This window comes from Pongo pygmaeus, chromosome 3, assembly GCF_028885625.2.
Source record: "Pongo pygmaeus isolate AG05252 chromosome 3, NHGRI_mPonPyg2-v2.0_pri, whole genome shotgun sequence".
NCBI classification, from domain to species: domain Eukaryota; kingdom Metazoa; phylum Chordata; class Mammalia; order Primates; family Hominidae; genus Pongo; species Pongo pygmaeus.
The window spans coordinates 158,532,685-158,559,575 of record NC_072376.2 but is presented as its reverse complement, the minus strand read 5'-3'; the positions used below and the strand labels follow the sequence as shown (position 1 = coordinate 158,559,575).

The window sequence follows — 26,891 nt, the reverse complement described above, 5'->3', positions numbered from 1 at the left end:
TTAAATTTTCTTTCCTTTTAGTTCTGGGTCCAGTAATCAGAGGTAGGAGAAAATAAGGTATACAGCTCCTCAGTGAGTGAGTGTGTGTGTGTGTGTGTGTGTGTGTGTGTAATGGGTGGGGAATAGAGAATAGGAAAATAGGGTGGAAAGAATGTGAGTCCACTGAGGAAAAGACCAAGGTATACATGTGAGGAACTTGAATGGTTGTTCTTTTTCAAGAAAACCCTGTCTATTCATAAATACCCATGATGAAATAGTCCACAAATTGTGTCCACAAATTGTGCCGCACACTCTCAGGCGAATAAGCCAAAAGGCTCATAATAAATGAAGCTAAAAAATAATCGAAGCCGAACACGGTAGCTCATGCCTGTAATCCCAGCACTTTGGGAGGCTGAGGTGGGCGGATCGCTTGAGCCCAGGAGTTGGAGACAAGCCTGGGCAACATGGTGAAGCCCCCTCTCTACAAAAAAAATACAAAAATTAGCCGGGCATGGTGGCACATGCCTGTAGTCCCAGTTACTTGAGGAACTGAGGTGAGAGGATCACCTGAGCCTGGGAGCGCAAGGCTGCGGAGAGCTGAGATCAGGCCACTGCACTCCAGTCTGGGTGACAGAGCAAGACCCTGTCTCAAAAAAAAAAAGATTCATAATAATGGCCAAGGCTTCATGGATTTCCTAGTGGTAACCCTGGGATAAACAGCACATAGTAATAGCTGATTTTGTCAGGTCACCCCTGGAGGGAGTGGGGGAAGTTGACTCACAAGTGGAGCTGGCCCATCTTTCTTGTACTATAAAAGTAAGCCAGTCCTATACAATTCTGCTTGTACACCAATCTCAGTCTCTTATATGCAAAACATCATTAGAGAAAGCAAAAGTCATTTAGAAGGATATCTTAAAAGATATTTCAAAGTATTCTTGTTTAACTAACCTGAGTCTCATGTATATAATAATAATAATAATTGATAAATACAGAAGCAAATTACTTACACTTTCCAGGCACATTTCTTGGACTTTTACATTCATTTAATCCTCACAGCAACCGTATGAGAAAGGCACCATTATTGCCCTCATTTTGCAGAGGAAGAAACTGATCCATAAAAAGTTTACGCAAAGTCACATTGCTAGGAAGCAGTAGAACTGGGGTTGAAACTCAGGCAACATGGCTGTGGAGTCTGGACTCTTGCCTAGTGAATACTCCATCTGTCTCTCACCCTCCACCTACCTCTGCCCTGGCTTTTTCTGGTCCCACACTTGCTGACTATTCCCCTTCTTAGAACAGTCCAAAAGCATCTCTGACAACCCATATATGACTGGATTTCATATTCAAAGAAGCTCCTAATCATGACCTAATAAGTAAGTCCTGCAGAGAAAGACCAAAGAATGACATTCTTTATTTATTTTTAATGCAAATTGCCTTGTGTTCCCACTTGTTTACAGGAAAGAAGTGTACAGTCTCTTGTTACATGCATCACTGAAATACTTTGAAGATTCTGAAACCAAGTTTAAGAACCACACATCAAATATTATCAATTAAATATTAACAAGCAAAACCCTCACAACCCCAGAAATTATTCAAACTCAGAGGAAATGTTCTAAAAGGCTATCACCCATGGCATATTTGCTAACTGGAGTCCAAAAAAGTTCGCTGTTAAAGAGGAACTAATCCTAGTGAATTACAGTTTCTCAATGCTTGAAGACAAATAATAGATAGATGAACTCCTCATGGCTTTAAATAAGTTGAATTCTACCCGGAACCTCATGGTAGAGGGTGGAGAAAGCCATGAAATAAAGTTGCTAAAATAGGTATTGTGTGAATGTTGGTAAACAGAGACCAGAGGATAAATCTTCTTGAAGTTTAACAGACAGACCCTTCGTTCCCTCCCTATTTACCAAGGGAGCTTATTTGCCTATGTTGGTGGCTTAGTCAAATACATATCCAAGTTTGACTCTCCTTATCTCTTTTCTCACTATGTGCTAATTTGGGATCCAAAAGTTTAAGGATGCACAGAAAGAATGTGCAAGGACCTGGGAACAGACGATCCTAGAATGACCAAGGTTAATACTTCACCCCATGTTCTTCGGACATTTAGTCTGCATGGTGGCAGATTTATAATGTGCACTGGTATTTACATACCTGTTTCTGAATTTCCAGAGGTACACTGAGAGATGTTTGAGCTAAGACACGCAATGTTTTGTTCCACAAAAATGTGAGTATCCTGACAAATGCCATTTTAGGGTATTTGGAAAATTGTATTATTTCAATATATTACTGCCCTTTGATTTGTCACTCTCTGAAGGGACTGTTTATGGCTTTGTCTCTTTGTCTCTGCGTCTACATATTAACTTTGCTCAGAATTTGTTCATTCATCCATTCATTCAATAAATATTTATTGTGCATCTACTTGGGCCACCGAACAGCACCATTTATTATTTCCTGCCATACTGATCTACTTTCTTTTTTTTTGAGATGGAGTCTCGCTCTGTTGCTCAGGCCAGAGTATAGTGGCACAATCTCCACTCACTGCAACCTCTGCCTCCCAGGTTCAAGCAACTCTCCTGCCTCAGCCTCCTGAGTAGCTGGGATTACAGAGGCCTGCCACCATGCCTGGCTAATTTTTGTATTTTTAGTAGAGACAGGGTTTCACCATGTTGGCCAGGCTGGTCTTGAACTTCTGACCTCAGGTGATCTGCCCACCTCAGCCTCTCAAAGTGCTGGAATTACAGGCGTGAGCCACCTCACCTGGCCTGGTCTACTTTCTACAAATACATTTGAATAATATGCACTATACCCATGGCGTTTCCTCCTGCCACCCTGCTTAGGATTAATTCACGAATCAAGAGCCATTTAAGTAGAAAACTGTGTAAACAGGCAGCATAAACAGCATACAAATTTCACTGGGTATACTTTCTTGATGTTGGAAAGTAGGTAAATTATGTGTCGTGAAGTATCTGTTGTTGTTTTGAGACACCAATACGTAGTACAATTTTTGAGCAAATTATGAAGATATTATTTTGAGCTAATTTGTAATGTAAATGCCATATGATAGAGCTTGATGCTAGAGAAGGTGAATGCACATTATAAAAAGCTGAATAGAACTGAAATGAGTTTTATAATAGCAGAACACTTTATATACTATGCTTTTTCCCCACTCTCTGGTGAGTGTCAGACATTATCTCCTCAAGGCAGAATAGCTTGAGTGGCCAAACATTTCATAATGGCTTTTCTGTTGCTCATCACTAATTTTTTTAGAATGTCTCTAAAATTTCCTGAGTCCCTCTTATAAGGGAACTCAATCTCTCAGACTTGTAAACTTTAGGTGTTTGGAATATTCAAAGCCCAATACTGAATTTAAGGCCAAGATGTGGTATAAATCGTAGGATATAAAAGGAAGCAAAGTACCCAGATAAGACAAATACCAGGAATCTCGTGTGTTACTTTCATTGTACGGGTTTCCAAGGTGCTCAGGGAAGCAGAATTGGGAGGTGAAAGAATATATCCTTATTTGGGCAGTGGGGATTGGCAGGGGTAGTTCTAAAATCTTTGTAGACGTTTCTCTCTCAGAGAGAGGCTCAGATAGTTTGACAGCTGTGTTAGTTCCCCAGGGTTCCAATTTCTTCACATCCTTACCAACACTTTCTGTAACTGTTACCTTACTTTCTGTTTTGGTAGTGGCTATCCCAAAGGGTGTGAGGTGATATCTCAGTATCTCACTGTGGCTTTGACTTATATTTTTCTGATGATTAGTAATGTTGAACATCTTTTTGTATGCTTACTGGCCATTTGTATATCTTCTTTGGAAAAATGTCTATTTAAGTATTTGGAATATTCAAAGCCCAATACTGAATTTAAGGCCAAGACATGGTATAAATTGTGGAATATAAACAGAAGCAAAAAGGCTGCCATTAAAAAGTAACACAAACTAGACGGCATAAAACAACAGAAATTTATTATCTCTCAGTTGTGGAGGCTAAAAGTCTGAAACCAAGGTGCTGGCCGGGCCATGCCCCCTCTGAAACCTATAGGGGAATCCTCCTTTGTCTCTTCCTAGTTTCTGGTGTTTGCTGGCAACCTTTGGTGTTCTTTGGCTGGCAGCTGGCTGCATCACTCCAATCTCTGCCTTCATCATCACATGCCATTTTCCCTGTGTGTCTTTGTCACATGTTGCCTTCTTACAAGGACACCAGTCCTATTGGATTAGAGGCCCAACCTACTCTAGCATGATTGCATCTTAACTAATTACATCTGCAACAACCTTATTCCCAAATAAGATCATACTCTGAGGTACTGGAGGTTAGAATTCAACACATTTTTTGGGAGGAGGGACACAAGCAAGCCATAACAACAGTAATAATATATGACAGGCAATAAAATGTTCTGAGATTCATTGAGAAAAATGGTTTTTGTGTCCTCTATTATTTTAAGAGCCCCAAGTGACTGGAGCTAGTGGGAAGAAAGTCTCTGGCACCAGTAACACCACTGGTTTTGCAAAAGAGGTGGTGTGATTTCTCAGATTCTTGATTTGAAATAAAGATGTAGTATGTGTAGCAGATCTCTAGGAAGCAATGACATTTCTAGAATTAAATAGACTGATAACTTTATAAGGGAAGAGCAGGAATAATAATAGTAATTTAAAGGTCTATGTGAAAACCATATATCTGATAAGGGGTTAATATTCAGAATATATAAAGAACTTCTACAACTTTATAACAAAAAACAATAACTTGATTAATAAATGAGCAAAGGAATTAAATAGACATTTATCCAAAGAAGATATACAAATGGGCATTAAACATATAAAAACATGCACAACATTACTAATCATCAGGGAAATGTAAGTCAAAGCCAACACCTTACACCCTTTAGGATAGCCACTACCAAAACAGAAAGTAATGGTAAGAGTTACAGAAAGTGGGCTATGCGCGGTGGCTCACACTTGTAATCCCAGCACTTTGGGAGGCTGAGGCAAGTAGATCACCTCAGGTCAGGAATTCGAGACCAGCCTGACCAACATGGAGAAACCCCATCTCTACGAAAAATACAAAATTAGCCAGGTGTGGTGGCGCATGCCTATAATCCCAGCTACTCGGGAGGCTGAGGCAGGAGAACCGCTTGAACCCAGGAGGCAGAGGTTGCAGTGAGCCGAGATCGTGCCACTGCACTCCAGCCTGGGCAACAAGAGCAAAACTCCATTCCAAAAAAAAAAAAAGAGTTACAGAAACTGTTGGTGAGGATGTGAGGAAATCAGAACCCTGGTACACTGTTGGGAATGTAAAATGATGCAGCCATTATGCAACACAGTATGGAGGTTCCTCAAAAATTAAAAATAGAACTACCATATTGATCCAGTGATATGGTTTGGCTGTGTCCCCTCTCAAATCTCATTTTGAATTGTAGTTCCCATAATCCCCATGTCGTAGGAGGGACCTGGTAGGAGGTAATTGAATCATGGGAGTGGTTACCCCCATGCTGCTGTTCTCGTGATAGTGAGTGAGTTCTCACAAGATCTGATCGTTTTATAAGGGGCTTTTCCCTCTTTGCCTGGCATTTTTCCTTGCTGCCATCACGTGAAGAGGGATGTGTTTGGTTTCCCTTCTGTCACGATTGTAAGTTTCCTGAGGCCTCCCCAGCCATGTGAAACTGTGAGTCAACTAAACCTCTTTCCTCTACAAATTAGCCAGTCTTGGGCAGATCTTTATGGCAGCGTGAGAACGAGTAATACATCCAGCAATTCCACTTCTAGGTATATATCCAAAAGAGTTAAAGATAAGGTTTCATAGAGGTATTTGCACACCCAGCATTATTCACATTTGTAGCACCATTCACGGCAGTCAAGAGGTGAAAGCAACCTGTTTATTGACAGATAAAGGGATAAAGAAAATATGGTATGGACAAACAATGAAATATTATTCAGCCTTAAAAAATGAAATCCTGTCATAGGTTACAACATGGATGAACCTAGAGGATGTTATGCTAAGTGAAATAAGCCAGTCACAAAAGACAAATACTGCATGATTCCACTTATATGAGGTGGCTAAAATAGTCAAACTCATAGAAATAGAAAATAGAATGGTGGTTGCCAAGGGCTGGGGGAAGAAACAGTGGGAAGTTTGTTCAGTGGCTATAGCATTTCAGTCATGCAGGGTGGGGGTGGTTCTGGGCATCTTTTGCACAACAATATGCATGTGGTTGATGCTCTTGTATATTTGGAAATTGAAAGGGTGAATTTTATGTTGTTTGTGTGTTTGTTTTCTAGAGAGAGTCTTGCTTTGTTGTCCAGGTTGTAGTGTAGTCCAGAGATCATATTTCACTGCAGACTTGAACTCTTGGGCTCAAGCCATCCTCCCCACTTCATCCTCCCAAGTAGCTGGACTACAGCCATGAGCCACCACACCCGGACTAAATTTTACTTTATCTTGTGTAGAGATGGGCTCTTGCCATGTTGCTCAGGCTGGTCTTGAACTGTGGCCTCAAGTGATTCTCCCACCTTTGCCTCCCAAAGTGCCAAGATTACAGGTGTGAGCCACTGCACCCTGCCTATGTTGTATCTTTTTTCCACAATTGAAAAAAAAGGCCAGGCACGGTGGCTCATGCCTGTGATACTAGGACTTTGGGAGGCCAAGGCAGGTGGATTGCTTGAGTCTAGGAGTTCAAGACCAACATGGCCAACATGGCAAAACCCTGTCTCTACTAAAAATACAAAAATTTAGCCAGGCATGGTGGCATGCACTTGCAATCCCAGCTACTCAGAAGGTTGAGGTGGGAGGATTGCTTGAGTCCAGGAGGTTGAGGCTTCAATGAGCTGTGATGGTGCCATTGCACTTCAAGTCTGTGCAACAGAGCAAGACCCTGTCTCAAAAAACAAAAAGGCCAAATATTTTTCTTAACAGATTGTTTCTAATCCATGTCACAGTGAGATCACTGAGTAAATGCTAGTTAGGAGAGGTAGGTTTGACTGTAAGTCATACTGGCTGCTTAAATCAGTTAGTTCACGCCTCTGGAACTCACTCATCTAAGTATACATCACGGCCTGTTTTACCCATCGACCCCAAGAAAAAGTGCCTTCCAAAAGGTTCTTGATGAATAAGCAGGAACCGTATTTATGCTTTATTATCCCACCTCCTGAAACACAGATTGAGGTGAGCACCTGATTCTGGGAAACCTACCCATAGATTCCTCAGTGACCCCTGTTGCCACCAGTTTTCTGTCAGGAATCCAAAATTTGGAACCAATAAATTGTAAAGTGCTAAAGTAAACTAAAGTTCTAAGGTAATGAGATAAAATTTCAGCTAGAAAGGCCTTGATAGTCCATATAAAAAACAGTTATGAAAGAGTTAAAATCTAGAATGGTGCAGGAACAAGATGGAGAGAAGTATCATGACTGAGACTTTCTGGTTCACACGAGAATGGCCTGCATTCTTTTTGACTGGTTTTCTGCAGTTCAAATATATGGTTATATGTGGGTTTGTTGTTGTTGTTTATTTATCCTGTTTAGTGTTCACTGAGTTTTCTGGATATGTGGTTTGGTGTCTGTCATTAATTTTGGATAGTTTTCAGGCATCATTACTTCAAACATTTCTTCTTTTTTCTCCTTTTAGTATTCCATAATTGTGTATCTTTGGGAATTTTCCAACTGTTCTTGAATGTTCTGTTCCATGCTTTTATTCTTCTTTATCTTGCATTTGAGTTTGTGAATTTCTAATGGCTTGTTTTAAGCTCACTGATCTTTATCCTTGGCCATGTCGAGTCTACTGAGAAGCTCATTGAAGGCTTTTTTCATTTTTGCTAGTTTCAGAAATTCCTAGCATTTCCTTTTGATTTCTTCATAGAGTCTCCATCTCTCTGTTTACATTACCGATCAGTTGTTGCATGTTGTCTATTTTTCCATTAGATCTCTTAGTATATTAATCAGTTATTTTAAATTCCCTGTTTGATAATTCCAACATGTATGCCGTATCTGAGTCTTGTTCTGATTATTGCTTTGTCTCTTCATATTATGTCTTTTCTTGCTTCTTGGCATAACTTGTAATTTCTTTATTGAAATGTATACATGTTATTGGGTAACAGAAACTGAAATAAACAGGCTGTTAGTGTGAGGATGCATATTAGTCTGGCTAGGAGTTGAGCTGTATTTAATATTTAATATTTGAAGTACTAGAGGCTTCAAATTCCTCATGTCCTTGTTTTTGTCTTTCCTCTTGACTTGAGGCTTCCTTAAGTACTCCTCCTCAGAGAGACAGTCTGTGTCTGGCATCTCTTACAACTGTAATCCACTGTTACAGTATTAAAGCCTTGGTGGTATGATGGCAAGGTTTAATGGGGGAGGGTCCTATAATCTTAAAATTAAATATCAGCCTTTTAATTGGTCCTGTGTTTCTGGGCTGTGACTTCACAAGTGTTTTTCCAGTGATATAGATTTCCCCTACTCCCACTCCCTTCTCCATTCACTGGCTACTGAGTTTTTAATCTAGTTGCCCCAAGCCCTGACTCCTATTGACTATGTTCCCCTCCCTCTTTTAGGTGAGAAAAAAAGCATCAGCTGGGAATGGAGTGTAAGGAATGCCATTATCCCAGCTGGGAAAAAGCTCAGACAGTCTTTTGCCCTGGAGAGTAGGCCTATGAGAAGGCTCTGGGCTTATTACATATTGATTTCTCTTTTCCGCCTCCTGCCAGAGCCATGAGAGGCATTTTTTTTTTTTTTTTTTTTGGTTGAATCTCCATTGTGACAACACTGTTCTTGGAAGTACAGTCCGTGAAACTGTGGGGATTTCCCTAAGACTGCAATGTCCAGCAGTTTCTCACTTTTGCACTAGTCCAAACTCAGCCTCCAGCAATTCTTCAAAATGATCACTTAATTTTTCAAAACAATCTAATAGTTCATGCCTTCAGTGGTTTCCACTCTAGATAAGCAGATCTTGGCTGTGACTGTCTGGGTGCACCTGTCTCCAGATTTCAGTGTGGTGGTTCCCTATGGGTCCAAAAGTCCTTGATTTTCAGTTTTGCCAGCATTTTCTTGTGGTAAGGACGAAGTGGTGATTTTCAAGTTCTTTATATGTCAGTTTAAAACGGAATCCTTATTGCCTCCATTCTTAAAAGCTAAATTTTGATTCCTGTCCTTGGATTTTCATGAGATTCTCTAAAATAAACCATTTTTTTCCCTAGAGTTGGCTTGAGTAGGTCAACCACACAATCAAAAGACCTGTGTCTAAAACTTATTGCCTGCCATGCATCATAGCTTCTTCAACTGTTCAAAGGGGCTGGTTAGGCTAAAATAACTCTAAAATCCCCTATTAATCAGCTAGACATAAAATAAATAATACAAAAAAGATATCATGCTTTAACCAGTCCTCTTGAAGCTACTGATCCTTTGTTTGCAGATGCATCTTCACTGTTAGGAAGGGTAAATAGTAATTTACTATGGGGGGGATAAAAGAAAAATATTTTACTTGTAAAACTGGATCAGGGAAGGATATTTCTAATAAATAACGGTATTATTGCCACAAAAGTTCAAATATATGACAGCTGACAATATGAACCTCACTTGTGTGTGTTTCAGTGGGTATAGAGTTGACCCTTGAACAACATGGAGGTTGGGGTGCTGAAACCCCACACAGTCAAAAATCCATGTGTAACTTTTGACTCTGCAAAAAGTTTACTAATAGCTTACTATTGATTAGAGGCCTTACTGATGACATCAACAGTTGATTAACATATATTTTGTATGTTATGTGTATTATATACTGTATTGTTACAATAAAGTTAGAGGAAATAAAATGTTAAGAAAATCATAAGAGAAAATATATTTATCACTCATTAAGTGGTAGTGGATCATCATGAAGGTCTTCATCCTTGTCATCTTCATGTTGAGTAGGCTGAAGGAGGAAAAAGAGGGGTGGCTGGTCTTGCTGTCCCAGGGGTGGCAGATGTGGAAGAAAATCAGCATGTAAACAGACCCACACCATTCAAATTCATATTGTTCAAGGGTCAATTGTATTACTAATAATTAGGTAATTCAACCTTTTCATGAAGATTGAATCTTTTAATGTAAGACTCCAATCAATAATACTTATGTCTCACTTTATTCCAAAACAGATTAAAGTATCTGTAATAGATCTCTGTTGTGTCTGCCTGGCATCCTATTTGATTCGGTGACTATCAAACCTCTTATTTTGGGGAAATGATCTTTCCTCAACTCCAATCAATCATAGAACCCACATCCCTGGCCATGGAGATGGACCTATGACCTGTCAGGCAGACCAGTGAGAATGCTCCCCTGAGACTTTCAGAATTAGGTCTATGGAGATAGGGGAAATCCTTCCTGTGGACCTAAGTGCTGCTGTTGCCATATTTCCAGCTATGTGGAGGAACCCAGGAGAATGAAGTCAATACACAGAGGAGAAAAGGCAGGGAGAATCCCCAGCATCATTTGTGTCTGTGAAGTTCACTGTACTCCTACTCTTCTCCTTGTATGATTAGATGATCCACTATATTACTCTCTTTCCTAAGCTAGTAAATTTCTGTCATTTCTAGCCAAAAGTTGGGCTAATACAGAAGCTGATATTAAGGGTTTCTGTTTGGTTTGGTTTGAATGTCTAAAATATTATCCTTAAACATAAGCAAAAAATTCTACTGGAAAAAAAAATACCTTGAGGTGTGTTCTCCACAAAAGCAAAATCAAGGATATCAGGTTATAGAAGAAAGGCCTTAAAGTTAAAACACTGAGCAGGATCTTACCATCTGAGTTATGTACAAATTCCTTAATTACTCTATATCACAGAGATATCTCTAATTGAAGATAACATCTGTCACTGAACTGTCTTATAGAAAGAATGAGGTTCACAGAGTGCTTTGAGCAACTTGGAAAATAGTAATGTTTGAATCTAATGTATATAATGCATCACATTTAGAAATGGTGAACTTTGATTAATTTCCTAGTAACCCTGATGCTCAATTTCTTTTTCTGTAAAATAGGGGCAATACCTTTTTTGAGGGGTTGACAGAATTAGCAATCATATCTACATGTGAAGCTGGGAGGTCACGATTCAGCCAAAGGTGATACTACCAGAAAAGGAAGGACAGCCAACTACTCAGGCATCCTTTGCAGGAGTTGATTTGCATTTTGAAAAGTGGGCTTGTGTGGGGAAAGCCTTCTGCAGAGGTGTGTACTTAGGTGCTGGGGGAAAAGACAGGAGACCTGAGGACAATAAGAGATGGTAGTAGTTGGTTCCTATCTCAGAACAATGCACTGGCCCCTATGGGAAGAGAGGCAAAGAAGCTGTACCCTGGAAACACAGCACTATTTTGGCAACTTAAGTGTTTCACAGTTTGGGAAGATCTAAGCCAGGCAGCATTCTCCTACAGGAACAGCAGCAGCAGAAATAGTGGAGGCCCAACAGAAGCCTGGCACGAGTAGGCTGCACCCAAGAGTGTGAACTTGTTTGTGAATCAGTGAGGAAACCCCTGAGACTTCCAAAAATACTTGGGGAGAGGACTTTTCAGGGGACTGAGATCTTGCATGCGATGGAATTCTGAGTCAGCAAAATCTGGGTGTAAATGCTAATGTGACTTTATAAGAGAACATTGATCCTTGAAATAGCTGGGTTCCATATATAACAAGATTTGGCATTTAAGTACGAGCCCTATAAATGGCTATACTGTCATGCTAAGATTAACACCATGCAACAACATGGATGAACCTGGAGGACATTATGTTTAGGAAAGTAAGCCAGACACAGAAAAACAAATACTGCATGATCCCACTCATATGGAAGATAAAAAAAGTTTTATCTCATAGGGAGCAGAACAGTGGTTACCAGAGACTGGGGAGGGAAGAGCAGAAGGAAGGGAAGGGGGGTCAATGGGTACAAAGTTACAACTAGATAGGAGGAATAAGTTCTGGTGTTCTATTGCACAGTAGGGTGACTATGGTTCACAACAGTAAGGTAGTGTATGTTACAAAATAGCTAGAAAATAAGATTTTTAAATGTTCTCACCACAAAGAAATGATAAATGCATGAGATGATAGATATGCTAAGTACTCCGATTTGATCATTACATAACACATACATGTATTGAAACATCAAATTGTGCCCCCATAAACATGTACAGCTTCAATGTGTCAAAAATTATTGTAAAAATTGAAAAAAGAAAAAAAAGAATTCTATCCACATCTCAAGTAAGCCTTTGACCTTACTAATAGAATAGTTTACTGACGTACATATGCCCTCACCTCATTCTATCAAGAAGCTGAGGGGGGCTAAGCAAAATAAACTGCCCCAAGGTTACCTTTATACACAAATTTTCAGGTAAATATTAATGAACTTTGACTCACATCATCTACATTTTCTAGTACAGAGTGAAATTTTCTCTAAAACAAAAGCATTCAATATAACTGCTTTTGTGCCACTAATATTTTTGTTATCAAACATACCACAAATGACAAAGCAAATCCACAGAAGCTTCATGGGACAGGGACTATCACTAAGTATTCATCTCAAGTGGGATAAAAACATTCATAAATTTAGTAAATTTTAAAATTTAGAAAATTTTAATTAAAATACTACGGAAAGAAAAACATTTGTTAAAGAGTTTTTCTGATTGTTCCTTTTAAAGGAAAGTTTTGACATGTTCATCATTGTTGTAGTCTTACCTGAATAATGCTAATGTTGAGAACATCTACTGTTGGTGCCAGCCACCACTCTGACACTCTACCTGAATTACAGTGGCACCCTAACATATGTCCACTTGGATAGGAATTCAACTTCAGGAGGAGTTTCATAAAGTCTGGCGTAGGAAGCATTTGCATTAACGAAGCCACATTTGCATTTCTCAGACTTTAGGAGCAGCAAAGCTCCACCATCTGCACAAACATACAGATCACAGGAGTTACTTCTGTCTTCACAGTTTACTGGTAGTTTACTAGTTTTTAGCAGTAGCATTATGACTTCTATGATGGCAGTCTACCTGGTGAGCACAATGTTTGAATGATTTTCACTAATTTTTCCTGGGTTTTTTTTTTTGCATTAGAGGTTCAACTACATAAATTATCATACATATGTTGTTCGTTAGCTGTTGTCTTCAGTGTACAGTGGGCAATGGCTATAAAAGCTTAGGGAAATGGCCATATGATCAAGTGATTCTGAAGAGAAAATGCCTTGTTAGGTTGTATTGGGATAGCTAATGTCAACTATTGAAATAACTGTCATCATTTTAATGAGATTTGATATTGTTATAGCAAAATGTCTGTCAGTTTTGGAGCTCAGCACATTTTTTTCCTATCTACAGAAGTTAATGGTAATCATATTCTTGACAAGGCAAAGTGAACCTATGAGATTTTTTTCAGAATTATCTTTTTAAGATGGGCACTAACTCGTTTAATCCTCATAACAGTTCTAAGAGATAACTACCATTTATTGTCAGATATGTATTTAGCACTTGTATTAGGCTGTTCTTTCTATAAATACCTGTGACTGGGTAATTTATAAATTTATAAAGAAAAGATGTTTAATTGGCTTATGGTTCTACAGACTACAGGAAGCATGGTGCTGGCATCTGCTCAGCTTCTAGGGAGGCCTCAGGAAGCTTACAATCATGGCAGAAGGTGAAAGGGGAGCAGGCATGTCATATGATGAAAGTAGGAGCAAGTGATAGAGTGGGGGATGGGGAGGTGCCACACACTTTTAAATGAACAGATCTAGATCTCGTGTGAACTCAGAGCAAGAGCTCACTTACCACCCAAAGGATGGCCCAAGTCATTCATGAGAGATCTGATCTAATCCATTCACCTCCCACCAGGCTCCACCTCCAAGATTGGGGATTACATTTCAACATGAGATTTGGGTGGGGACAAATATCCAAACTTCATCAGCATTTATATCCAAGGATTAGATGTAATACTAAAATAGTCCTGCTCTGGGTGGACACTATTGTCATCCCCATTTAATAGTGAGGAAACTGAGGCACAGAGAAATTAAGTAGCTTGGCCAATCTGAAATTAATATTAGTCTGTTTTGTAGAACAAAGAACTGTCACAAATATCTGTGTAAAATATTTACACCACCACCTACCAATTATTGAGGCTAAGCACTGTACAACTTCTAAATTAATTCTTCCAACCCTGTAAAGTAGCTATTATCTTAATTTTACAGATAAAGAAACTACTGCACATAGAGAAAAAACTTGCCAAATATCATATAGCTAGTTAGTGATAGAGCTGAGATCTGCCCCCACATGTATCTAAGTCAAAACCTATGCTTTTGACCAAGTCAGAAGTCTGGTACTATATAATCACAGATGGGGAGAGGGAATAGGATTTCTGAGTTGAAAAAAAAGGCTATATTTCATTATTATTATATTACCTCCAGTATAGCAAATAACAGAAACAGAGGTGAAAAATCTCTTAGAAATTGGTCTCTATACAATACCCAATGGTACAATGACAACATAACGAGAAGTGAGTTTTCCAATGATTTTTATGATGACATTTATAACATTTAAAAGTAGTTCAAACTAAGAAGAAATGCTTTGAGCCTTAAAATTAAAGCCAACAAAAGTCCCCCCACCTTTCCTACCTTCTTTACAATGCAGTATGTGTGCTCCAGCATTACTTATACTGTGCCACATGTGGCAGGAGATTTGTTATTCCCTGTAACAGCTTACTCAGGGAAATTATAAAATTCCTTCTCTCAGGTTTCTAAAAACCAGTTTTTTTGTCTGAGAGGGTGGTTTAATGGTAGTCCTTTCTAAAATCAGAAAAGTCAAATGGATAACCTTTCAAAGTTTCTCCTAATCCTTGTAAGAAATAGCTATGCCAATGGAGTACTAAAAATCTTTCCAAAAAATGTAAAGGGATGTTTGTTAAAATAATGCTCAAGAGGTTTGATTCCACATAGGAACCAGTACAGTAAGTAACAATGCAAGCTGCTATACTACATAAAATATTCTACAGGGTTCAGAATAGAATATGTTAGAAACTTCTATAAAGGCTTTTTGTGCAATGGAGAAATTTTATGGTTAGAAATTTTATTCAAATGTACATAGTTACAGCTGCCATCAAATAAGTATAAAATATATTCAAAGAATTAACTAGAAAGGGTTCTTCAAAGATAATCCTAAAATATCCTAAAATATCAAGAGTATGATGGTAGTAACAAGACCATGAGAGAAAACTGAAATTATACATCAGGTTTGTAGTTTCAGATACCCATAACTTTAACGTAATAAAGATAGTAAGCAGCCTTTGAGTATTTCCTATACACCATCATGACAGTTAAATAATTCTATGTTATTTCATTTAATCTTCACTAACCTTAGAAAGTTATTTGCCAATTTCATTTTACCAGGGAGGAAATGGAAGCTTAAAGAGATTAGCTCATATAGCTAATATATGATTGATCTGGGTTTAAAGTTTAAACCCACATAGTCCAACTACAGAGCCCAAGCTCTTAATCAATGTGCTATGCTTCCTCCATAGCATAGGACAAAACTTGTTCACCATCAAGAAAAAAGATTTTTAAAATACTAAAATGAAGTGAAATGGCCAAGGAAGAAGAGAAGCAAAAGCCTTTGGTAGTCTTCAAACTGAATAATCCTTGAATCATTCTGACCTCACTTTGTCTTTTAGGGGTTTACTCCAATCGGCTACAAATACAATGGGTCCAAGCATTGGGGATTAGTCACCCATTTTATTTGTAGCTGATTTTCCCAGTTCCCTTTTTGCTCTCTTACCTATCATGTTGGGGGGTGGGGGAAGGGTACCTGCAAATCCAGACAAGCAGACTTCAAAATTGTGGTCACATCATCACATTATTCCGGTTGTTTCATTACTCATGTACATGGTAATTTCAGAAATTCTTAGAATAATCTGGTACATTAAATGTCAATTATGATTGTCGGCTCTCAGCAACCCACTGTGTGTTGTTCTGGCTTCAAGAAGGACTCCAAAAATATGGTCACTCTTGTTTACATCCTCTCTGGAAATCCAGATAATATGGAATCAAAGTAAGCATTTTAAAGTGCAAGATATTTTCTGCTCCCCTCAGCTTTCTCTGTCCTTGACTAATAAGAAGAAACTACCCTACAGGCCACCATGCCAGGGTATAAGAAGAGAAGGAAACAGAAATCAGTAACATACAACAGGTACCTTATAAATACTGCCTAACTTTTGCCATTCATGTCTAACTTCCTTCAAGTTTTCAAGCATGGCTCACAAACAAAGAAGACAAGAGTACCATACAATAATTACTGAAAATATAAGCATAGAAGTGATTTTTCTATTAAAATACTTTATGAAATGATATGTAAAATTATTATACAGGATGAATTTTATTAGTCTCTGCTTTTAAAAGCTTTTAACAAGAAGTCTGCTGCTAGTCCTGGGGACAGGGCCCCAGTGAGAACCTTTTGTTCCAGTAGTGGAATCTGTTCCCGGACTGTGGGGTGGGTCCTGAAATGCTCTAACACACTTTCCTGAATGAGATTCCACATCCAAACTTTCTGTTGCTTCCGTCGTTTGGCAGTCAGCTCCCCACTGGCAAGCATCAGGTCCTGGAAATCTTTCATTTTATCCCACATTTCAGAGATCCCCTCTCCACTTCTGGCAGAAATACGAATTACCTATTGAAAAGGGTAGAACCAGACCATTTTACTTAAAATGATAGAAAAAATTTTTACAGGGATGCTGATACCTGCCAGTTAATTCTTACAGTCTACAGAAATAGGCAATTGACAAGAATGAGATTTTATTGCTGTGTCAAAGTAAATATACCAATATATATTCTGAGGTAATATACCTAGGATTACTAAGTGAGTGACAGAAATAAAACACTGATTCAAGGTCAAATTTTAAGCCCAGAGATTTATTTTAATTTAATTTATTTTATTTTAATTGCTCAGATGGTCAGGGGCATCATAGAGGACTTGTGACAAGGGCAATGCCAGGTAGGTTCCCCTGAGGCCTGAGTGCCAGAAAATGAAGCTAGGTTGAGAAATAGCCTAATTCCCTCTGTCAAATTTGCCTGATTTAGCAAGTGGAAGAGCTGGGTATCTGACATCTGCATGTATATATAAGGTGGCTCCAGACTCAATATAGACAACATGATTGGGAAAAACTGGGATATGACAGTAAGATAAGTCATCATTGTTCTCATTATAATGATTACAGCTTATTCTTTAATAACATAGTGTCTGTCTACAGATAAAGATGCCCACATCAATATTACTGCATCACTTATTACAGGATTAAAATTTTTTTCCTTACTGAAAATGGCACCCAACAAACATAATGGGAATCAAATTCCAATATAGATAATCAAATCATTAACTGCTCCATAATCTTAATAAGGATGGTTCCTTTCAGAATGGATTTGCTATCACTTCCAAATGGCTCAAATCAAGTATTACAATCACATCTATCATCTCTGATCTAGTTTTTGACATCTAGTGGTTAAAGGATTATACTTAAAATCATGACTACACACTCTGGCTTTGTCATGATTTTTAAAACTATCATCTTCACATAGAAGCAAGATTGATTATATGTCTAGTTTGGGACTTACATCCTGTCTTCTAATGTACACAATCCATTCAGAGTGAAAGATACAGAATGCAAGCAAGCTTACCTTTGGTTTCCAGACTTGTGAACGTTTGCGGAGTAATTTCAGTGCACTCACATACTCCGCTTGTATCCTTCGAGCTGGCACAATCAAGTCTCCATCAGATTTAGTTACAGCTACCAGATCTGCCATCTCGATTATACCCCTTTTGATACCCTAAAGAGATCAGAAACATTTAATGACAACCAACATAAAAATGGGAAAACTAGTCAATGCTAAGATTTTGAAAGTCATACATTTCATTAACTTTTCATCCGTATCCTCCTAAGCCCTGGATGCCAAGAATCACCATTATTTGACAGAAATTACTCAAAAGCATTGGCTGTTGGAATTATAGAAGTCGTCTGTAATATCTCTTCCAAATTTAGAAACTAACGTGTTGAAATACATTCAGAATTAGGGTAAATACATCAAGTCACAACATCATTGAGTGGCAGGACAGTTCACATTGTCTCGTGATGGAATCTGCTTCTCCTGAGCTAACACTGAAGGATGCAAAACCATCCATCATTAAGGTGCTTAAAAAGAAAACACACCTATCCTTAACATCTGCATTTCCAGAAAAGTCTTTGAAATTTTCCTTAAATGTATATAGCATTTTATTTTCAATTTGCATTTGAGGAAAAATAACCTGATGTCTAAAAATATGTCAATCTCTTTTTTTATTATTATTTATTTTTATACTTTGTACTTTTCTTCTTTCAGCTTTGTGTGGACAAACCTCAATTTCTTAATTCAAATTATGTCACATAAAAATATTAGAAATAAAGGATGAAATCCAAAAGCCAAACCTTATTTAGTAAATACATATTTTTCTACATAAGATTAAAATTTCTTTTCAAATATTTTTAAACAAAACATTCAGTTATGAAATTCTAATAGTTAACGTTTCTAAATAAGCAGCCATAGTCTGCAATCACTATGTTTTAGAATTATAAAATTGAAACAGAAGCATTGTATAACAAATAATTTGTCTGGGCTAGGAGTGGTGGCTCACACCAGTAATCCCAGCACTTAAGGAGGCTAAGGCAGAAGGATCACCTGAGGTCAAGAGTTCAAGACCAACTCGGGCAACAAAGCAAGACTTCATCTGTAGAAAAAAAAAATTAAAAAATTAGCAGAGAGTGGTTGCACATGGCTGTAGTCCCAGCTACTTGGGAGGCTGAGGCAGGAGGGTAGCTTGAGCCCAGGAGTTCAAGGTGACAGTGAGCTATGATCATGCCACTGCACTCCAGCCTGGGAAACAGAGTGAGACCCTGTCTCAGAAAAAAAAAAGGAAAAAATTTCTCTGGTCTTTCGGTTTCTGGGAGGTAATCTTTTAAGTTCTAAATTCCCAGAATTTCCTGAGTAACAGGAGTGTCTGTTATTCACGGGAGGTGCCTGGGGCTATACCTGAGTTTTTTTTTTTGAGACAGAGTCTCACTCTGTCGCCTAGACTGGAGTGTAGTGGTGCAATCTTGGCTCACTGCAAACTCTGCCTCCTGGGTTCAAGACATTCTCCTGCCTCAGCCTCCCAAGTAGCTGGGACTACAGGCACCCGCCACCACGCCCGGCTAATTTTTTTTGTATTTTTAGTAGAGACGGGGTTTCACCGTGTTAGCCAGGATGGTCTCAATCTCCTGACCCCGTGATCCACCCACCTCGGCCTCCCAACGTGCTGGGATTACATGCGTGAGCCACTGCGCCCGGCCTATACCTGAGTTTATGCAATGAGATCACTCAGGATGGGAGACTGACCATGGCAGAAAGACCTATCATGTGATTAGAGGGTTGGGGTTTTATGCCATGTGATATCAACCCAACTTCCAGGGAGGGGACAGGGGCTAGAGATCAAGTTCAATTACTCAATCAATCATGCCTACACAATGAAACCCCAAGAAAAACTTGGGACACTAAAGCTCAGGGGAGCCTTCTGGTAGGTGATACACATCAATATGCAAGGAGAGAAATGTGTCTTGAGGACACAGAAGCTTTGCATTTGGGCCCTCCCAGGCTTCTTATGTGTCTCTTCATTTGGATGGTCCTGATTTGTCTCCTTTATAAGCACGCTGCAATTGTAATATAGTGGTTTCCTGAGTTCTCTGAGTCACTCTAGTGCAAGGGTCCCCAACCCCCAGGCCATGGAGGAACTGGGCCTCACAGCAGGTGGGCAGCAGGGGGGCGAGTATTACTGCCTGAGCTCTGCCCCGTTAGATCAGCAACATCATTTGATTCTCATAGGAGCGCAAACTCTATTATGAACTACGCATGCTAGGCATCTAGGTTGTGCACTCCTTATGAGAATCTAATTGATGCCTGATGATCTGAGGTGGAACAGTTTCATCCTGAAACCATCCCCCTTACCCCCAGTCTGTGGAAAACTGTCTTCCATGAAACCAGTTCCTGGTGCCAAAAAGGTTGGGGACCACTGCTCTAGTGAATTACTAAACCTAAGGGATAATGGGAACCCTCAAATTTATAGCCAGTTGGTCAGAGGTATGGGTGGCCTGGGAACCCTGGAGCTTGCAGCTAGTAGTGTCTGAAGTGAGAGGAGGCTTGTGGAGGACTCTGCCCTCACCCTATGAAGCCTGCACCAACTTTGGGTAGTTGTGCCAGAACTGCAGTGCAGGAGGAGAGTAAGAATCGCATTGTACAACATATAAACTATGATAGTGGGATCCCACTCTCCCCAGAACTTTTGAATCAATGTACTAACAACATCTATGCAACAATGGTCTCTTCTGGCTGGAGTGATCCATGTATTTCAGTCATGTTACAGGTGGAAAAATTTATGTTGCATAATTTTACATTCTCAAGGACATATATTCTATTCCTGTAAGTTAGGAAAAAATATAGAGAATCTGCCTTTGATTCAGGTATTTTAGCCAACATGAATGATGTTTCATTTTCTAAACCATTATCAACTTAGTTTACAAAAACACAACATTGGAAATTTTTATTTTCAGAGATATACATTTTATATTTTTGGGGAAAAACATAAAAATAATTACCTGCAACTCATCTCCTCCTGCTGGTGGCAGTAGTAAAACAAACATGTCAACCATGTCAGCAACAGCAAACTCCGACTGACCCACACCTGAAATTTTAAATCACAACTATATCCTAAAATACTCACCATTATTAGACTTTCTCAACTACATTGACCATTTTCATTCTACTTCATTCACTCATACTCACGGTCACACAGTCAACCTGGTCACTCCTTTAAACATCTCACTTCTGAAGAATGTATTAAATGTCATATCTTACCCTCTAAGCAAACCCGTTATCCTTCCCAGCTCTCCCGCTCCGTTCTTGGATTGAATGGAGAACCTAAAGGCTTCCATCCTCTCCTCACTCTCACAGCTCTTTCTTGGCTTCCCTTTCATCAGCGAGCAGCTTGAACACTGTGACTCTAATCTTGAATCATGCCTGCAAATACTTTCATCTTTTGTCTTCTTGTCCTCATACTTGCCTGCAAACGCCCACTTATGTATGGATCAATCCAACTGTGTGTGTTCTCTCCTCCATAGGCACGTGAGAGAAATCACTCAGCTCTGTGGACAAGAGCCATGACAGGCAGCCTCTGCTACATCTTCCTTATGGCCTGGCAGAAGCAATCTCCCTAAACGCCCTCAGTTGGCTTCCGTTCCATTTCCCACAGCAGCTATTATGAACATTCACTGTCCCATAATCTCCCCGCTTGATGAGGACCACAGCAACTACTTCACAGAGGAAATAAACGCAAGAACTTCCTAGACTTCTCCCTCTCCCATACTCCACAGGTAACAAGACACAAATACAAACTCAGCCTTACTGCCTCCTCTGCAGTCTCAGTGTAATAAGAACTATTTGACTGAAAAGGAATCTCTCATTCCTTTCCACTTCCTCTGGGTCCTTGCTGATTTTTATCTTTAACCTCTCATTTATCTACGGGTTCTTGCCCCCTGGCACAATACATAAACTGTGCTCAAATCTTTCTCATCTTAAAACCACATAAAATGAAAACAACAACAAAATAACATGACAAAAACTCACAAACTCCTCCAACTATCACCATGTTTCTCACTTTTTAAAAAATACTCATTTCTGGAAAAAGGTAATTTATGCTGATTCCTTCCACTTCACCTCATGTTCATCTCACCCCACTTAAAACTGTCTTCCAGCCTGGGTGATATAGTGAGACCCTGTCTCTATAAAAAATACAAAAATTAGCTGGGCATGGTGGTGTACCTGTAGTCCCAGCTACTTGGGAAGCTGAGGTGGAAGGACAGCTTGAACCTGAGCCTGGGAGGTTGAGGCTGCAGTGAGTTGTGATTGTACTGCTGTGCTCCCACCTGGGCAACATGGTGATACCCCATCTCAAAAAAAAATCTTCTTCCACCAAAATTCTGGAAACCTTCTCCCTTTCTCGGTGTGATGGACTTCTAGTTGCCTATTTAATATTTATTCTTCCCTATTTTCTTATCCCAATGTTATTAGGAGTATCAGTGTATCAGATGAAAGACCACATTCACAAGCTCTCCTTTCAGTGAGATATGATGAATGAGTCAAAGCAACAGTCATTAGATGGGGTTTCCAGAAAAGTTTTTTAAAGAGGCTAATCCAGCTATATCTCTTATGCCACCCCTCTCTGCTTCCTTATTTCCCTTTCCTTCTTCCATCTATGTAGAACATGGAAGTGTCAGTCAGAGCTTCATCAGCCATCTTTTAACCATGAGCAAACTGGGGATGGAAACTGAGTGCTAAGAATGGTAAGCAGGCAGACAAAAGAAACCTGTGACACTGAGGGCACTGTCAAAGCACCATACCTGCTCTGGACTGCCTGCCTCAGGCTCCTTTTTATTTTAAAGAGAGACTGGGTCTTGCTCTGTTGCCCAGGCTAGAGTGCAATGGCACGATCATGGCTCACTGCAGCCTTGAACTCCTGGGCTCAAGCCATCCTTTCACCTCAGCCTCCTGAATAGATGGAACTACAGGTGTGTAACACAATGCCTGGCTAATATATATATATATTTTTTGGTAGAACCAAGGTCTTGCTATGTTGCCCAGGCTGGTCTCAAACTCCTGGTCTCAAGCAATACTCCCACCTTGGCCTCCTGAACTGCTGGGACTACAGGTGTAAGCCACCATGGCTGGCCTCAGGGTTCTTTTATTTTTTGAGACAGAGTCTCACTCTGTCACCTCGGCTGGAGTGCAGTGGTGCCATCACAGCTCACTGCAGACTCAAACTCCCCAGGCTCAGGTGATCCTCCCACCTCAGCCTGCCAAGTAGCTAGGACTACAGGTGCGCACCACCATGCCCAGCTCATTTTTTTATTTTTCTGTAGAGACGGGGTTTTACCATCTTGCCCCGGGAGGTTTGGAACTCCTGGGTTCAAGTAGTCTGCCTGCCTTGGCCTGCCAAAGTGCTGAGATTACAGGCTGGGGCCACAACGCCTGCTCTAGTTCTCTTTTATATAGAAAATAACCTCTTTCTTGTTTGAGTCACTGTTATTTTGAGTTTCTGGGAAAGGTAGCTAAATACAACCAGGTAATATATTTGGTTTTTAAGGTGCTCTTCTCCTTTGATTCTCCTACTACCACTCAGGCAACTAACTCTTCATTCATCTACTTTTTAATGGTGGAGTTTCTAAAGCCCTGTCATGGCTATTGTTATAAACTGAGCTGTGTTCCCCTCATCTAGAAACATTCCTATGTTAGGCCGGGCGCGGTGGCTCAAGCCTGTAATCCCAACACTTTGGCAGGCCGAGGCGGGCGGATCACAAGGTCAGGCATTGGAGACCAGCCTGGCCAATATGGTGAAACCCCGTCTCTACTAAAAATACAAAAATTAGCCGGGTGTGGTGGCGTGCACCTGTATTCCCGGCTACTCGGGGGGCTGAGGCAGGAGAATCATTTGAACCCAGGAGGTGGAGGTTGCAGTGAGCCAAGATTGCACCACTGCACTCCAGCCTGGACGACAGAGTGAGACTCTTTTTAAAAAAAAAAAAAGAAAAAAAAAAAAGAAAAAAAAAAAAGGTCGGGCACGGTGGATCACACCTGTAATCCCAGCACTTTGGGAGGCTGAGGTGGGCGGATCACGAGGTCAGGAATTCGAGACCATCCTGGCTAACACGGTGAAACCCTGTCTCTACTAAAAATTAAAAAAAAAAAAACAAATTAGCTGGGCGTGGTGGCAGTGGCAGGCGCCTGTAGTCCCAGCTACTGGGGAGGCTGAGGCAGGAGAATGGCGTGAACCCGGGAGGCAGAGGTTGCAGTGAGCCGAGACCCCCCAACTGCACTCCAGCCTAGGAGACACAGCAAGACTCCGTCTCAAAAAACAAACAAACAAACAAACCACATTCCTATGTTAAAGTTCTAAACCTCAAGGTGACTTTATCTGGAGATAGGGCCTTGAAAGAAGCAATTAAATGAGGTCATAAGGGTAGGGCCTTAATCCAATAGGACTAGTGCCCTCAAAAGGACAGGAAGAGACACTAGGAGAGTGAACAGGAAGAGACAAGGGAGAGTGAAGATGCAGCAAGAAGGCAGCCATCTACCTACAAGACAAAGGTAGGGGTCTTAGGAAAAACCAACCCTATGGGCACCTTGATGTTGAACTTTCAGTCTCCAGAACTGTGAGAAAATACATTTCTGTTGTTTAAGCCACCCAGTCTGTGGTATTTTGTTATGGCAGCCCTCGCAGATTAATATAAATATCTTCCATTTTTGTCCCATATTTTCCCCAGTTGATGTGAACCAAATTCTTAACTTAAACTATGAAACTATGAACCATGCTGGTAACTGTTAAATCTGTATTTCTCATTCAGTCCTTTTCTCTTGAGACACACAGTCACTCGGATACCTAATAAGCATTTAACACTTAATATATTCACAACTGAACTCACTGTTTTCCTCTCTGTAAATCTACTTTTTCCACAGTATTCTCTATTATCTGTAATTCCCCTTCCTTCCTTATCTCACATCTTATCATGGATAAAATCCTGCCCATTTATCTTCAATGTTTTGTTGATCTATCTCATCTCCATTCTCACTTCCTTTGCTTGGTTCAGACCTCTACCATCTCCTTCTGGGATCAGTACAGTAGTCTCCTGATTCTATTCTAGCCCTCCTTCTAATCATTCTATACTCTGCTGCCAGGGATCTCTCCAAAATACCTATCTGGTTTTCTCACTCTCCTGCTTATCCAGCAGCATCTTCCTGCTCCTTTCAGGGCAAACTCCAGAAGACTCCTTGGCATGGCATGTAAGGTCCCTGACAATCTGGCCCTGGCCTACTGCTCCAACTGACCTCCCTTCATTCCCTGCCTTCACACTCTGTGCTCTAAGTATCCTGAGCAAACTGTACTTCTCTGGATGGGCTATGTTTTCTCACTCCTGTGTATCTTTGCAAATGCTCTTTATCGCATACTTTGTTTAACTCCAATTCTTCCTTCAAAACTGAGTTCAGCTGTCACCTCCTCTAGGAAGTCTTCACTGGAGCCCCACATCTGAGTTAGGCTGTATCACAAACATTTATCCCACAGAAATATAATAGACTGCCTCTCCACAAGAAAGAATTTATTAGGGTTTTCATTTCAGTGTCTTCATCACATGTACCTATATGCTAAGGATATAAAACAATGAAATAAAACGTATCTGCATTTTCAGAAGGCACCCAACTACATTAATTTTCTTGGTGAACACAGTAGACATATGAAATGTACTTAAACAAAATAGGTGTTGTGCTAAAGCATCATTTACACAGATCTTCCTAATGCTTACAGTTCTCCTCTGGCATGTATAATATACCACCTGTATAACAGTTATCCCGATAGATGGCTTATTTTTACTTTTTAAAATAAGATCTTGGAGGGAAAGATTATAACCTATACATTCATATCTTCTAGGGAGTACGGGATATCTAGTATTTAATTATACATTTAGCAAATATCTGCTGAATGAACAAAAATAAGTTGTCACTCATCTTTATATAGCATTCATAAAATAGTATACTGTTATGAAATAGAATATCACACTCACCAACGGTTTCAATAAGAATTATGTCATATCCCGCTCCTTCACACAACAGAATAGCTTCATTTGTGGTCCTTGTCACGCCTCCTAAAGTTCCTCTAGTAGGAGATGGCCTGATGTATGCATTCATATCTCTTGATAACTCAGTCATTCGGGTTTTATCACCTAAGAGTGATCCTAAAACATACAGTTACATTTTATAATCATGGAACAGTTTTACGGGTCAATTATCAGCCAGTTCCTAGAGGGAAGTGCTTTATGCCATTTCTCCCTAAATCTCAAACTGCATTTCATATTACTGAGCTTCTCTCCAACTCATTGTATACAATGATGTCAGATTAATCTTAACATTTCAAGCCCCTCAAAATCTATAATTTATAGCTTCCCCCTGACCAAAGGTTCCAATCTACGTTCTTCAGCCGCACCTTACCTGTCCAACTCTGGCTTCTACTAGCCCCCACACCAATCCTCTGTTCCAACCAGGGTGGTTACTTTATTGTCATCTTAACATCACTGTGTTTGCTTCGTCCCATCTTTTGTTTGTGCTCTCATGCCAGAAGTATCTCTCCTGTTTCCTCACTGCTGAGTTACAATGTGTCAAGCCCAGGGTCTGTATTCTGGCTCCACCATTTCACACTATTCAATTTTGAGAGGTCACTTTACCTTCCTGAACCCTCTTTCCTCAGCTACATCACAAGGGTAATATGCTACTGGGAGAAGCAAATGTAATTATATACAGGAATGTGCTTCAAAAACCGTTAATAACAAAAACACAGAACTTATCCACCTTATAAAGATCAGTAAAAGTCCTTGCTCCTTCATATAGTCTGCCTGGAACCTTTTCAGCCCATGCCCATCTCTGTGATTTTCTAAGGTACAACAGCTCTGCAATGTATGCCAGCATCCTGGAGGACATAAGAGAACTTTAGTGTCCCTCCCCTTTCTATTATCTCCTTGAGCACCCTCCACTCCTCATTCTTTTATTTTTGCAAATGACATTTTCTCAACCTTACGTAAATGCTACACAAATATATCTTCAAGCTGCCCCTTCTGCCCAGTCTGCTGCTTCTAATCGCCTACTACTTAGAAAATTTGGAGCTCTCACTGAATGCAATGTAAGCTGAGTTAATGGATGGAAAACTATTCATACAACACATTTTTTGGTTTCATATTTTTAATTCTTATCTCTTTCACACAGTGGTTCTCAACTGGGGGCAATTTGGCAATGTCTAGAGACATATTTACTTGTCACAAGTGAGGGGTAGGGTGCTACTGGCATCTACTG

At 39.9% G+C, this 26,891-nt stretch overlaps 1 protein-coding gene across 2 annotated transcripts in view; it reads right to left on the bottom strand.

Moving 5' to 3' along the window:
* Positions 1-11,764: 11,764 nt before the first annotated feature.
* MMAA (metabolism of cobalamin associated A) overlaps positions 11,765-26,891 on the bottom strand; it is a 44,111-nt gene continuing 28,984 nt past the window's right edge. For both annotated transcript variants that reach the window (XM_054485803.2, XM_054485804.2), the window contains 4 exons: positions 25,613-25,783; positions 20,600-20,685; positions 17,616-17,765; positions 11,765-16,611 (listed from right to left, as the gene is read on the bottom strand). In XM_054485803.2, the coding sequence (XP_054341778.1) occupies positions 16,324-16,611; positions 17,616-17,765; positions 20,600-20,685; positions 25,613-25,783 (695 nt within the window). In that variant the 3' untranslated portion in view covers positions 11,765-16,323. The remainder of the gene's footprint in view (positions 16,612-17,615; positions 17,766-20,599; positions 20,686-25,612; positions 25,784-26,891) is intronic.